This window comes from Cetorhinus maximus, chromosome 19 (genome assembly GCF_964194155.1).
Source record: "Cetorhinus maximus chromosome 19, sCetMax3.hap1.1, whole genome shotgun sequence".
Lineage (NCBI taxonomy): Eukaryota > Metazoa > Chordata > Chondrichthyes > Lamniformes > Cetorhinidae > Cetorhinus > Cetorhinus maximus.
In genome coordinates this window covers 58,036,542-58,051,149 of record NC_135897.1, presented here as the reverse complement: position 1 = coordinate 58,051,149, position 14,608 = coordinate 58,036,542, and the positions used below count along the sequence as shown (strand labels likewise).

General features: G+C 44.6%; 1 protein-coding gene across 5 annotated transcripts in view; it reads left to right on the top strand.

Annotated features, from left to right (window-relative positions):
* The window catches only part of LOC144693818 (putative cation-transporting ATPase 13A4), a 130,561-nt gene that overhangs the window by 26,842 nt on the left and 89,111 nt on the right, over positions 1 to 14,608 (top strand). For all 5 annotated transcript variants that reach the window (XR_013579604.1, XM_078563872.1, XM_078563871.1 and 2 more), the window contains 5 exons: positions 12 to 82; positions 190 to 270; positions 5,240 to 5,309; positions 5,400 to 5,534; positions 5,802 to 5,874. Coding sequence is in view for 4 of the 5 variants with exons in the window: in XM_078563872.1 (XP_078419998.1) it covers positions 12 to 82; positions 190 to 270; positions 5,240 to 5,309; positions 5,400 to 5,534; positions 5,802 to 5,874 (430 nt within the window). In the remaining variant the exon portion in view is untranslated. The remainder of the gene's footprint in view (positions 1 to 11; positions 83 to 189; positions 271 to 5,239; positions 5,310 to 5,399; positions 5,535 to 5,801; positions 5,875 to 14,608) is intronic.

Here is a 14,608-nt window from a genome sequence, read left to right as displayed (position 1 = left end):
GATCTTTATAGGTACGATATATTGAAATTAAAAAGATCAGGTACATCTGGGACCTTAATGAAAAGCAGTTTGTTAGAGCTGAGTAAGTTTTTGCAAATCCATCTGTCTTTCTGGAAGTTTATTAATTAATTAAATCAAATTAATTTTAAGCTTCTTCAAATGTATTCTTTAACTCATTACTTTATGCAGAGTACTGGAAGACAGCCATTCCTGTGCTGATATTTGTTATACATTTGGCTCTGGATTGACAACCACAGAAGAAACTATCAGGTAGTTAGTAAAAATAATAATTTGGCTTGATAATACATTCTGTTAATGTGTGTGTATGAGACAGAGAGAGAAAATGTTCTATTATTTGATTTTATGGCCAACTAACATTACCTGGTTGCGTTTCCATTTTTAGGGCTTGTAAGTATTGATTTTGCACATGTTGCCATAAATGTGAAGAGTAATTTTCCTTCTTTAAGTCAAGTATTTCTGAGAAGAGACTCCTGTATGTGATTTGTGCATAAGTTAAGAAACTCAAATATTATACACAAATGTTCTGCTGAAATTTTATAAACAAGTGTGTATGCAAAACAGAAACGAGTGAAAAACCACAAAAAGCTCCTCATTTAAAATGCTTTCAGAACAAGCTGCAGAATTCCAAACTTCTTGGGGGTTGAATTTTCACCCCAAAATAAGCAGAATCTGGATGGATGGGGTAGAAATCAGCGTGGATCCCGGTTCCACCAGGTCCCCACTTCTTTACCACTCATCAAAATTCCTTGATGATTTTGGGTGTGTGTATTGAAATGCTGTGCAAATGATGGAAGGATATCATGCAATAAAATTAAGTCATACAATGTAATGTCTTCCATTTTCATAAAAGCAAGAAAATCGGGTGCATACTTGTTCAGTAATATTAAGGGTGTTGGGGTTTTGAAAATTTTAAAGGCCAGAGATTACCTATTGCAATTGATCACAGAGTGATTGATTGTTGTTGAGAAACCATTTCTATTAAATTGTTCTCGGAACATAGGCCAAGTTTGAAAAATAATTGTTCTCATTGCTAGCTCTCCAATACTATGGCAACGTGCCAGAGCAAGTTTCTCCTTCCCCACCTGGGGCTAGCACTCCAAGCAAGCTTCAAATGACATTGGCATCTACACCATTTATGGAAATCAGGCTGCTGGTACCAGAACAGGACCGGAGGAAATTTGGGCACTTAACACTTTAGTTTTGGTTGTAAACATTTCACAATGCAGTACTGACAATTTATTAGGTTAGGACATTAACCTATGGGGACCCTGTTTGGCAGTGACCCAGCAGTGGTTTTCCCTAAATTGGCCAATTAATGGCCAGAGGGCCGACTCACTGTCAAATATAGTTCGGTAGGCGGACCCTCAAAGCTGGAGGGCCAGCTTGGAAGGAACAGCAGTATGCCATTGCAAGGAAGAGAAGGAGAGCGCTTCCAGCTTCCTTCTTAGCAACGTTTTAAGCTTATAAACTAAAAAATAGCTGCAGCTGCCAGGCCACCATGGGCAGCCTATGGCAGGTTGTTGGGGGGGGGGGGGGGGGGGGGGGGGGGGTGGGCCTCAAAGCCTCCTGGAGTACTGGTTCCTCTGTCTGCCATTGGGAGACTGCTTCCAGGCAGCTGGTCTAGTTTCTGATGCCTTGAGGCACAAACAGGCTGACTGGAAAAGGCTAGTCAGTTACTGATAATTGGCCTCAATAGGCCATTTACTCACCTCAATTGTTGCCCCTTTGCTTGTGGGCTTCTGACCCCAATTCTGCCTCCAGGAAAATGGGCCAGGGTGGGATAGTACCAACAAAGTGGCCCATTGGCCAGCGGCACAAATTTTCATGCCTGCCCACCTCCATACACACCTCCACATGGGAGCAAAATTCTGCTTATGTTTACAGGAACATTTACACAATATTTGGAACAATACTGACAATATTGCCCATTTCATTTCAACAATCACTAAGAATAGATTGTGTGCGAGGTGAAAAATCTGAGGTTGATTAGTAAGCCAGTGATGGGGCAGAGGAGAAGGAGCTTCACTCCTTACATGCTTTGACTGGTGACAAAAGCTTTTTAAAAAAATGTTCTAAAGCTTGCCAGTGACATCTCTCATCTTGATGAAAGCAGAAAAATAAACAGATGTATATTGTTTAGATATAATGGTCCCAAAAATCCATGTTGCAATTTGTGTCCCTGCTTTGTTTACTGGTATGGATGTAGTGCCAACCTGAGCTCATCAATAGTATCCTTCACTGTGGACGGGATAGAAAGCAGCGTGTGATCAAATTCACTCTCATTCTGCAGTTTAAAGTGCAACTCAGTAGTTGGTCCCAACATGGAAAATGGGCATAAGAGCCTGAAGCAGCTGTAAAAGGTTTATTGCCAGTGGTTAGGTCAGCTGTTGACAAGCCTGTGCTTCACTTAAACAAATTCAACTGATCTTGATAGAAATGGTGTATTTTATGTTTCCTTAAGCCAATCAACTCATCTGCCTGTGCATGTCGGTGAAGGGATGGGCATAGGAAAAAGGGCTTTCCACCCAAACAAGAAACTTTGGGGGATTGAATAAATGGGCAAAACAGTGATGGAAACGGACCCTGCCAATAATTTCAAGACCCATGTTAAGTTGCACTTTCATTGCACACCAAACTCACCACTGTAAATGCAGATTTTTGGGAACAATATTATTTATCTTCTTTTGGAAAAGTAAATTCTTAAAATTGCATTGTATGTCTTGTACATTTTTGCCCCTTGCTAAAGAAATGCAACAAAGCTTTAGACTTTTCAAGCATTGACATAAGATTTAAGCACTTCAGTGGTTTTGTTGTGAGTGCACACCCATAGCCCAGTGACCTGACTGGTCTCCAAGTTTTCTCTGATCACGGCTATATTCGTTATTGGCTGGAATACTGATTGTGGCTTCTACAATACTAACAGAAAGAGAAGACAGATTATTTTAGCCAGTACAAAAACAGAAATAGAAATACCTGGGAAAACTCAGCAGGTCTGGCAGCATCGGCGGAGAAGAGCACAGTTGATGTTTCGGGACTCAAAACGTCAACTGTGCTCTTCTCCGCCGATGCTGCCAGACTGAGTTTTTCCAGGTATTTCTGTTTCTGTTTTTGTTTTGGATTTCCAGCATCTGCAGTTTTTTGTTTTTATTTTAGCCAGTACCCAGAGGTGAAAAATTGGTGTTCCTACTCCCTGTAACATCCAATCCCCATGGACAGTTTGATTTAATTTTTAGCAAAATACTACAGATGCTGGAAAACTGAACTAAAAACATAAAACACTAGAAATACTCCACAGGTCAGGCACCATCTGTGGAGCGAGAAACAGGGTTGGGTTTTGCTGGGGGCGAAGTTTAACACACAGGAATCCTGGAGTACATGCTTCCTTCAGGTCCTGTCAAATTTAACGCTGATACCTGATTACAATATCTGGAATCCATTTCCTGGTTGCAACCAGCCATGTTGACAGGCTGACTGGGTGTCAGGCATGTAGGGCTGCAGAATCCATGAGGAATTGGTTATGGTTGGGTTGGGGTTCCTGGGGGAGGCTAGGGAGGATGCAGGTAGAATTGCAAAAATAATGCTGAGATATTCTGTATAAAAGAAATTGTGGTGCACTGGTAATACACAGATAGTTACTTTTACAGTTATAGAGAAGACTTCAGGAGGGCTGAGGAGAATTTCACAGGCCTGGCAGGACATGGGGTCAGTGGGTTGTCAGGGAGGAAATCGCAGGTCGTGGAAGACATCAGAAAGGCATTTGGTGGGGGGGTGGTTGGGGACATCTGGTCACAGGGGATGCTTACAGACTAGCTTGATGGGTGGGGGCTTGGACTTTTGTTCTTCCTGGCCCACAAGCATTATTGGAAAGGCACTCTTCTGTTCCATTGTATAGTCCTCACCTCCCTTCAGCTACTGGGTTTCATGAAGCTCGGGAAAACCAGCCAGCCAACATTAAAGATGGAATACAGATAAAATTTGGGGCATGTAGCCTTGGTTAAAACAGGAAGTGGATAGATTAGGATTAGGTTTGAAATTTTTTACATTTTAACTTTCCACCTGATCCATCCATTTTTTTTTAATTGTTCAAGCGGATGTTGCTGGCAACAACAGCATTTATTGCACATCCCTAATAACCCAGGGGCTTCCTTAGGCCATGTCAGAGGGCAGTTAAAAGCCAACACATTGTTGTGGGTCAGGGGTCACAGATAGGCTAGACCAGATAAGATCAACAGGTTTCCTTCCCAAAATGACATTAGTAAGCCAGATGGGTTTTTACAACACAAAAACAGAATTACCTGGAAAAACTCAGCAGGTCTGGCAGCATCAGCGGAGAAGAAATCAGTTAACGTTTCGAGCCTTCATGGCCCTTCGGCAGAACTGAAGCATAGTTAGAAGAAGGGAGAAATATGACAGTCCAGTAGTTTCATGGTCACCAATATTGATACTATCTTTTTAATTCCAGATTTAATTAATTAACTGAATTTACATTCTCCAGCTGCTGTGGTGGGATTTGAACTCATGACCCTGGATTATTAGTCCAGTAACATAATTACTATGTTTTGGGTTAAAATTACTCCCAATTTTTCAGGTCAATGACCTTTCATCAGAATTGACAAAAATTAGAGATATTTCAGATCATAACCATCGTTTCCATTTTTTCAAAGCCAGCAATGGTTCTGCTATTTCCATTTAAGCCTCCTCTAGGCTCATCTTTTGTTTATTTACTTGTCCCATTACCAGCCTTTTGTCTTAACCACCACCCGTTTGTCATGTAAACATCCCTGCCTTTCATCCTGCCACAGGCTTTCCCTTTTGTTCATTCCTCCCCACCTCTCCCTGCTTTTACCTGTCTCTGTACTTGCTTAAAGACTGTTTTAACTTTTGTAGGTCCTGTCAAAAGGCCATAGGCCTGAAACGTTAACTCTGTTCCTCTTGCAACAGATGTTAAGCATATTGGGCTTTTATTTATTTAACTTTTATTGGACAGAGGACAAACATTACATTTTATTCAATTGATGGTTGTATTTAAGTGTTTGCTTTAATTTTGAATATTGTTTTATTTTTCACATTGTGAGAATCTATATCCCTCATTTCATAAACAAAAAGATTTAGCAATGAAGTTATTTATGTACATTTCTATCATCATTATTGTATATTTAAATGGCAATGAAATGGAGATTGGTCCTCTTTCTAATAACCCTATAATGTTTAAATGCAGGAGGTTAATATTTGGACCTAATACAATTGAAATCCAAATTGCTCCCATTTGGAAGCTACTTTGTAAAGAGGTAAATTTCGTTTTATGTGGTTTTTAATAATTTTTCCCAATTTAAATGTAAACAGATAACTTTTATGGCTTTCTTTTTCTTTCTTTGTAGGTTTTAAATCCATTTTATACATTTCAAATATTTAGTGTGTGTCTGTGGCTTTCTGAGGATTACACAGAATATTCAGTCGCACTCATAATTATGTCACTCACTTCCATTGCCTTTTCTGTGTATGATGTGCGTCAGGTGAGTTTTAAAGCAGAGATAATATTTAAAGCTGTGCCTGGTGTTATCTTCATTAATATTTTACAATTCAACTGCCTGCTTTCTGATTCCAAACATGTCTGAACTTTTAAATCTTTCATTTGAAATTTGTTAAGAAAATGCATATTTAATTTGCACTTACACCTTCACTTCACCTTACACCATCTAACTGATGAATGCGATTTAATTTAATTGGAAAAGGTAATAGAGTAGGCAGATTAAATTCTTATGTCACTTTACTGTTTGCAGCAATCTATAAAGTTGTACAAACTTGTGGAAACTCACAATAACATGATGGTCACCGTCTGCAGAAAAGATGGAGGTGAGCAGTTTTCAATGCCTGAAGGCACAAGTTTGCGAACATTTCAAGATTTCAAAATACGATCATTTTGATAGTTAGAGCTGTATTTGGATGTTCAAATAATGGCTCGGTCTGGTTCGCTTTTACTTCACAATTCATCATTCATTCCTTCATCTTTCTTCCTTACTTGTATATTTTTGTTCATTGTGTAGGTTACCCCCTTCCCTGGATCAGCTACTTGACCCTTGTGGTTTGTAGGTCTACTCTGGATATCAATGACTTAATATACACTTTACTTGTGTTACCAGCAACACATTTATTAACCTAAGCCCCTTAGCATTTAAATTGATATCAATGTAAAAAATACTGATACACATACCTACTGGTGTATACTCACAAACCTTGGTTTCTTGCGAGACAGACAAGATCGGGTGGTCAAACCATCCCGTTCTGTAGCTCATGTTGATAACTGACCAGGCTATCGTCTCTTCCAGCTGCAGCCAAGAGTCTCCTGCATATTTGGTTCTTATACCTGTCTGTCGGACCTGCATACTATATTTGCAGTGATGTCACTTTCTCGTTGGCACAGTGCTTTCAGCCTTAAGTTACCCCCCCCCCCAATGATATGATGGGTCCTTGGGTCATCACAAGTGCCCGCATCCTGATTGCAGCATTCAAACCATGCTGGGCTGGTCCTTTGTTCCAGGGTTGTGTCTGTGTAGGTGCAGTTTGACTTATTTCTGTCTACATGCCTGGGCATGTTCTCTCTCTCTTCTGGTCATTGTCTGGGCATGTTCCCTCTCTTCTGGTCATTGTCTGTCCACAACCTAACCCTCTTCCTGTCAGCTCTCGGTCCAACAAGCAATCATTTTGTGTTATACTAAAAACACATTGTTCAATCTCTAATACTACACTCGATATGATTTTTACAAAGAAAACCAATACATAAGTTGTTTCAAAAAGATGGATCAAAGAAACAAACTACAAAAATATCACTATCAAAATATCAACATCTGTAATAGTAAATGCTTGACAAGTTCCATTCTGACAATTTCACCGTGATCTTGTTCTATCTGTATATTGCAAAAGTCAGTGGTTAAGTTACAGATGTTATTCTCTTCAATTACTGAATGAAACCACACTATCTGTTGTTTGACAACAATGTATAGGTTGCTGCTGTCAGGTTTATTAACACTTTCGTGTCCACAATTGAAATATTGATCCTTCCAATAAACTTCTCTTGGATGTGCCAATTCTTTGCCCAGCAATATGCCTAATAAAAGCTTCCAAGTATTATCCTGCAATGCACATCCTGATTTTTACAGGATCCTTCTCAATTTAGTACTAATGTATGGGCAGAAATGTCCTGCAAACTAATACCAAGTAGTTGGATCAGACTAACAAAATTAATTTCACTCTGAACCATTACAGTCTTGTAGTAGAGGAGACTTAAGACTTTCATTTATCAGATTAGAGGCGGAATCGTCCCAGATTTGTGCTACGTGTGGCAGCGGGCAGGAAAAAGAATGTTTTATCCATCAGCTACAATGGTGGCTTCTCACACCGTGTCGTCCCAATCTTGCAGCATTAATTATGCATTCCCGGGAAACACACTGTTTCAATGGTGGGCAGTCTCTCATTCACCTGCCACGCTATCATCTCGCTGCTTCATCACACTGGGCACCATATTTAAAGCATAGCCATGCACACAACTCTCAGTGCTTCCAGCCAAGGACTGCTGCATGGAAGACATGGCCCCAAAAGGCAAAAAGACTGCAGCACTCAGGTTCATTGACGTGTCCCTCCAGCACCTTTTGGATGCTGTGGAAGCTCGCTGTTAGGTCCTCTACTCCCGCTCTGGCCACAAGATGGGCAGCAACATCACCAATCCGGTTTGGGAGGCGGTGGTAATGATGGTCAGAGCCAACGCCCTGCAAAAGAGAACAACCACCCAATGCCACAAGAGGAAGAATGATCTCCTTCGTTCCACCAGGGTAAACTGCTCTTTTCATTACTCTCAGCTCACACACTCTCAAACCCAGCACACATCCATAGGTCCCTCACTCACTGCCAGTTCAAAGGACATCACCATTCATTCTCTCACACACACCTTCATTGTCCTCATCCCGTCCATGGGACCACTCAGCATGCACACATGTCAGGCATACTTATCATTTGTCCTGGCAGGTGCCCTGCTTGCACTCTCTCCATCTCTATTCATGCAGGACAAGCTGGCACACAACAACAGGGAGAGGTCACAGACCGGTGGAGGGATGCCTGAAATCAAGGTTCTCACAGACTTTGAAACAGAGCTATCCAGCTGGCTGGCAAGGATCTGGAGCATTCCTGTACTGATGGTGAGGTCAGCGCTGCTCTACAAAGTGAGGATCCAGCAGTGCAACATCCATCAGACAACCATGCTGTGAGTGATGTGTCCTGTTTCACAAGGCACTGCCATGCACTAATCATCTCTCATCTCCTTGCTTTTGCAGGCACATCTGGGAAACAGCTGAAGGATACCATGACCCAGGGCCTCCAATCAAGCCCAAAGAAACTTCTGAAGTGGAATCTGAACGCAGCTTCATTGAAGACCCATCACAGCGCTCACGCACACACCCCACCAGTGCAGAGACAGACAGCTCGGTGGGACCTAGCTTTAGAGTTGCCTTGGGATCACAATCTGGTGAGCGCATCACACTTTCTGATCCACAGCAGGCGGTGGCAGAGGCTTCCCAGGTGTCCAGCACTTGGAGGACTACTGGAGGCCTGAAATTCACTGAGTCCAGGTCAGATGACGAACCTCTGGACTCGGTCATGTCACAGTTTCTGGAGCTGCAAAGGCAAGCTCAGGAACATCAGGAAGGGATGTCCGCTGCACTCCTCAGATTGCAAGGCATGATGGAGGAGTCCACCTGTCTTCAGACTGAGGTGATGGCGCCTGCATGCCAATGCATCGAGGTCAACACTGGTCGGATGGTGGCCGTCATGGAGACCATGGTCCAGGGCATTGCTCCTGCACCGCTGAGTGGGCTGAACTCTATCATCGATACCATAGTTGGCCTCCAACAGTGTATACGCGAGAGGGGTGAGGGGCAGCCCAATCTCATTCCAGCCATCCCTTCTCTTCAAGGAGTCAGCCAGGAGCCATCAGGCACCCATAGGGAGGAAGATCAACAGGTGTACCCCCCAGGGCTACCCATCCAGGTGACTCTGGGAATGTCTGGTCCATCTAAATCCCCTCGTCCTCTGACCTCAGCAGCTCCAACTCCACAGGCCAAGGAGGGTGCCATTGCCACACAGCAGGCCCCTGAAAGCAGGCGGGGCCCTCCAGGTCTCGGCCCTGCAGAGGACGCCATCAAGGTCATCACAGACAGAGCGTAGCAGTCAGCAGGCTGCCTCCACCTCCGCTGGGGATGTCCGGGGAGCACCAAGATGTAGCGGCAGGGTTAGGAAAGTTAAGAAGATGTAGTTGCACAGCTTGGACAAGAGTGTTAATTGTGCATAATGTTCACGATTGTAAATAAGCTCCCAAGAATGTCTCCCTACCTATGTCACCTTGTTCTGATGAGCAATGTTCGTGTCACTCAGATGTGAAACCTTTCTGCACCAGGTAAAGACAAGTGTCTCAGTCCAGGGCCTCTTGCCTGTGCGTCGTGCAGCATTCAGACCAAAGTGATGGTCCGGCCTCACACTCCCTGGACACATTAGTGATGACTTGGTGCTTGTCATTGCTGCCAGAATGTCGTAGGCAGGCGTCACAGAGTTCTGTTATTCTCTCTCTGTGCTCTCAGCACCTTTTAAGCTGGTCATGGCCCCCATCTCTTCAGCATCTGTGACCAGTGATGCTGTGCTCCCAAAGGGGTCAGGTACTGAAGGTGGACAAAGGATCAGATGCTTTTAAAGTTTCATGGCTGCATCTCCATGATATGACCCTGATCACAGAGCGGAAGCAAGCTGCCCTCAGCCAGACAGGAGTCAGACATTGTCAGAGGCGATGTGAAGATCTATGGAGTGTCCTCACTGGATGTCGTCATCATCCTCCTGCAATTGAGCAACTGAGAGCTCCACTACATCCCCATGACAGGGGCATTATCACAGAGGTTGTGTGCTGCCATAAGCCAGACTGGAGCCAAACGTTCATAAATGCAATGGGAGGATCTATGGTGTCTCCTGAGTGCACCTGGCTTGTTTGGCCAGTGAGAGGGCCACATCGCCGTCATCATCGCCTTCTAGGACCTCCTCACCCTCATCACCATTGAAGTCTTCTTCATTGGAGGAGACCTCCAGCTCCTGCATCTCCTCCTCAGCCAGCTCCTCTCCCCGTTGTAGCACCAGGTTGTAAAGGGCGCAGCAGGCAATGACGATGCATGAACCCTCTGTGGACTATATTGCAGGGCTCCACCAGACTGGTCCAGGGACCAGAACCTCATTTTCAGCTTCCTGATAGTTTGCTCCACCGAGTTGCAGGATGAGCCTCATTACACCATCACTCTGCTGTAGTCTGAGACCGCCGCACGGGTGTCATCAGCCACAGCCTCTGTGGGTAGCCCTTGTCCCCAAGGAGCCACCTCTGCAGCCTCTGTGGGCCCTGGAAGATGTCAGGGATCTGTGACCAACTGAGAATGTAGGAGTCATGGGACATTCTCTGGAAACCGTGCGCAGACCTGCAGGATGCGTTTGTGGTGGTTGCACACCAGCTGCACATTTAGCGAATGGAACCGTTTGCAGTTGACATAGTTGACCGTTAGTTGCAATGGAGACCTGCGAGTGCAGTAGATCGAACCTTGCACCTGTGGGAAACCTGAGACCTAGGCAAATCCAATTGCTCTTGTATCCTGACTCTCTTGGTCCCAGGCGAAATGTTCAAATTGCGTGGCATCCGAGACTTCATGGATGTATTTATGGGTGGAGGCTTGTGATATCCCATGGAGGTCACCTGTGGAGCCCTGAATAGAGCCACTGGCGTAAATATTGAGCACCACGGTCACTTTCACAGCCACTGGCAGTGGATGCCCTCCATGTCCCGGTGGCACTAAATCCTGCAGTAGCTGGTAGATGTGACTGACCAGTTACCTAGACATGCGCAGTCTTCGGCAACACTGGTTCTTGGTCATCTGCAGGAATGAAAGACAACGTCTATAGACTGTGGGTCTAGCTAGCTATCGGCCAGCGACAGCTTTCTGTGGCTCTTCAGCGTATGTGGGAGCCCCAGCCATCCCTTGCTCCTGGAGGTGCTGCCCCTCCCTTAGCACAGCCAGACACCTCCGTTGCTCTCTTCCCCATCATCTCTGCTCACTGTATGTTATGAGGCTTACAGCTAGTTCACCAAGCTCCATGCTCCTGATGTACTCCTCCTGCAGGATGAAAGATAGAGATGTGTGGGTTATTTTGGATGTTCTAAGAACCTCCCTTGGTTAAGTCTGAAGGCCCCTTAACACATCCCAGAGAGTGCTGGCCAGAGTTTAGTGCACTGAATGGCTGCCGAAACACCAACCACCTCTGCCCCACTTCACCTGACCGATTGGCGGCAGCTTTTCCCACTGGACTGCATGCTGTACTCTTAGATCAGCTGCAGTCATCCTCCTAACCTACACTGCAAGGCTGCACTGTTAGCTTGAGCCATGGGGGATGCTGGTCCAAACCAGGATGATGACATTGCAAAGGGCTGTGAGCGCCTTCAACAGTGACTGCTTCATGGCCAGCTTTAGCAAGGAGATTGTGCAACATGCCCAGTCACCCAACTGTTCTGCAGCCCACTAAAACGCTCATTAGTTTTCAGTGTGTGCTCAAGGGGTGAAAAGCTCTGGAGCACTTGTGGCACTTTCATGCCTCTACATTGCTTGAGTGGGCAGATAAGCTAGAGGCCTGACTCCACCCATGTCAATGTTGTGTCTGAACAGTCTCAGCTGCAGAGGAATGGTCACTTTATAAAAAGCTTCCTTAATGCATGGCTGATTCTCTCCCCCCACATCCTGCACATGCTTGTGCACTACCTCCAATTATAGGGCAACCCTTGCCCCCCAGCTCCAATGCGCCTCAACTGCACGGCAGCCATTGCCCCCACCCCCAAGTCACTTCAACCATAGGGCAGCCCTTGCCCCCACCCCCAAGTCACTTTAACCGTAGGGCAGCCCTTGCTCCCACCCCCAAGTCACTTCAACCGTAGGGCAGCCCTTGCCCCCACCCCAAGTTGACTCAACCATAGGGTGGCCCTTGACCACCCACCTCCAACTTGCCTCAAGCTTGAAGTCCAACAGGTGACCCAGGAAAGCACTGTCTAACGTTACTGTGCACTCACCTCCGAGTTCCCCTCAAAGTGCAGCCTGCCAAGTGCATATATGCTGTTGTGAAACAACGTTGGCGTGCGGGTGGATGATCCAGCAGGGCGGGGGAGGGATGATCCTGGCGGGCTGACCTTATAATGAAATGCAGATGTATTACAATGAGGTTCCCGATGTCCGATGGCAGGAACCGCGGCCCATTGTCGACAGGCTGAGTGGGCGATTTTTGGTCTTCTCGCCAAATTGTCTGCTCACGCTGTCAAGCACGCCTGATGCCAGCAGGCATGGAAAATTCCTCCTTAGGCTTGAATCTATTTTCCTGAGGAGAAGGTGCTGTAACTTAGCCTACTACACTTGTGTTCTAGGAATTTGTTTAATTTTACCGTGATGGTGTAGTCGGGTAAGTAATTATAGCCTTGTTTTGGGTACATGTGAATCTGCCACTTCATAGATATTCCATATTCTCTCCAGTACAGCATCGACTCTCCATCTCATAAGTATTCCAAGCACCGTTGGGCAATTATTTAGTTGTGCAATAATGTGATCTAGAATAATAATATTTAAACCTCCCCATGTGACCTCATCGACATTTCTCAAATCTTATCGTCCTAACAAATGACTGAAAGACACTTCAAAATAAGGTCAGTTATGAAATAAGAAGCTAACTCATTTTACACCTTATAAATGAACACGCAGAATACTGTTTTCAGGAAAGCTCAATTTAATTCCTTTCGATCCTCATAGCATCAGAAGTAATAAAATATGCTGCTTTATCCCATTAACAAATGAAAATCACTTGACATACTGAGCAAAATTTTCTAGCCAGAGTGATGGGTTTGGAGGCAGGATGGAGTGGATGAAGGGCTGAGGAAAATGGAGAGCAGCCACATGGATTATCCCTCCAAAGCATTCCCACTGCTGAAGAGCTTTCCAAGGGATGGCTTGGGAATTGAATTGGCTGCCCACTTTATAGATGCCAGTAGCCAATTAAAATTATTTAGGTCAAAATTTGGGGTGATTTTGCAGCCTTGCTGGGATTTTGCCACTGGCGGAACAGCAGCCCACCCTGTGCAGAAGCAGCCAGGTCAATGGAGCCGGCCCACCTATAGTAGGCCAGGGAGCCATTGGAGCCAGACGGTCCATGGCACAAAAACGGGGCTGCGGGCCCAATAGGTCATACCTATGGCCAAAACAATTCCTCTACAGGAATTTCCCACTTCTCCAAGAGGCCTACTGACTTCAACCCTTATCATTTTTGATTTAGATCCAAGCCCCCGAGGGTGCCTCCATATTGAGGTGCCCTTGTGGTCTCCAACCTGCCACAGCAGCACTCACCTTTCCCTGCTGATGCTCCATAGCTGCTGGCCCTCTGAGTTGGCAACATCAAGAATCTCTCCAAGAACAGCAAGCTCCGATGTGATCAATTACGAGGCCTTCTCCCGGAACATTGCACTCCTGGTCTCACTGCCAACAATTCTGGGCGTGGAACCCCATTTGGCCCTGATGTCAGAATATTGAAGACTGCAGGAAAATCTAGAACACTAGTTCCATTTTCCACTCTGTTCCCATCAATCTGCAATGTTAACATCAGTATACTTGATAGCTGAAGAGGCTCCTCCTGGAGTTCAGTCAGTGCCTCATTAATAAATGTTAATCATGGTCCCACAGCCAGGGACACTGATAGCATTTTAACCTGCTCTAGAACCTTGCATCCACACATTCAGAAAGAGAAATTCTAGAAAAAGTAATAGAAATTAATGGACTAAATATAATGGCAGCACACTTGCAATTTCCTGATCTGTACTCCCCCAATCCAAACCTAGCCAATGAGAGTGCAGCTTTGTAACTTATCCTTAATTTTGTGAGACAAGCAAAAAATGCAGTCTGTAGCTCAGGAATTAAACTATGTTAAATGATGCAATGTAAGCCATGTCTCTATTTAGAATAAATTAAAGGCACAGGAAAAATGTACAACTATGCCTGTTGCATAGTTGGCTGAACAAATTAAAATTTCCTTGGACATAGTTGTCTATTGCTGGATCATTTCAAGACCTACCTGTCTGTATCCTTTACTCTAATAGCATTTTCTTTCACACCGGTTATCAGACAGTGACAAGCAGTAGATAATGTTTTCTATCAGTCTTCTAAGCGAGAGAGCGAGCAACTCCTCGCTAATAGCTCCTTTCATTAAATAGCCTCCCATCTTCAGCCTCTATCAGTCAATTGTATTATTTATTGATTATTTTTATTGATATTACTTCGGACATTGGTGCTGTAAACATGATTTTCTTCTAGGCTACATTTATACCATCTTACACATTCCTTCTCCTCTCTGCATCCTCAGTATATTGAAATATATTCATTGTATGGTTTCCCATGCTATCTCACTCTCTCCTAAGACTTCAAAAGCACAGAGCATCTTACCAGATTCAGCTTTTCCTCCCTCTTACAGGTTTATATTACCAGATTTAGTA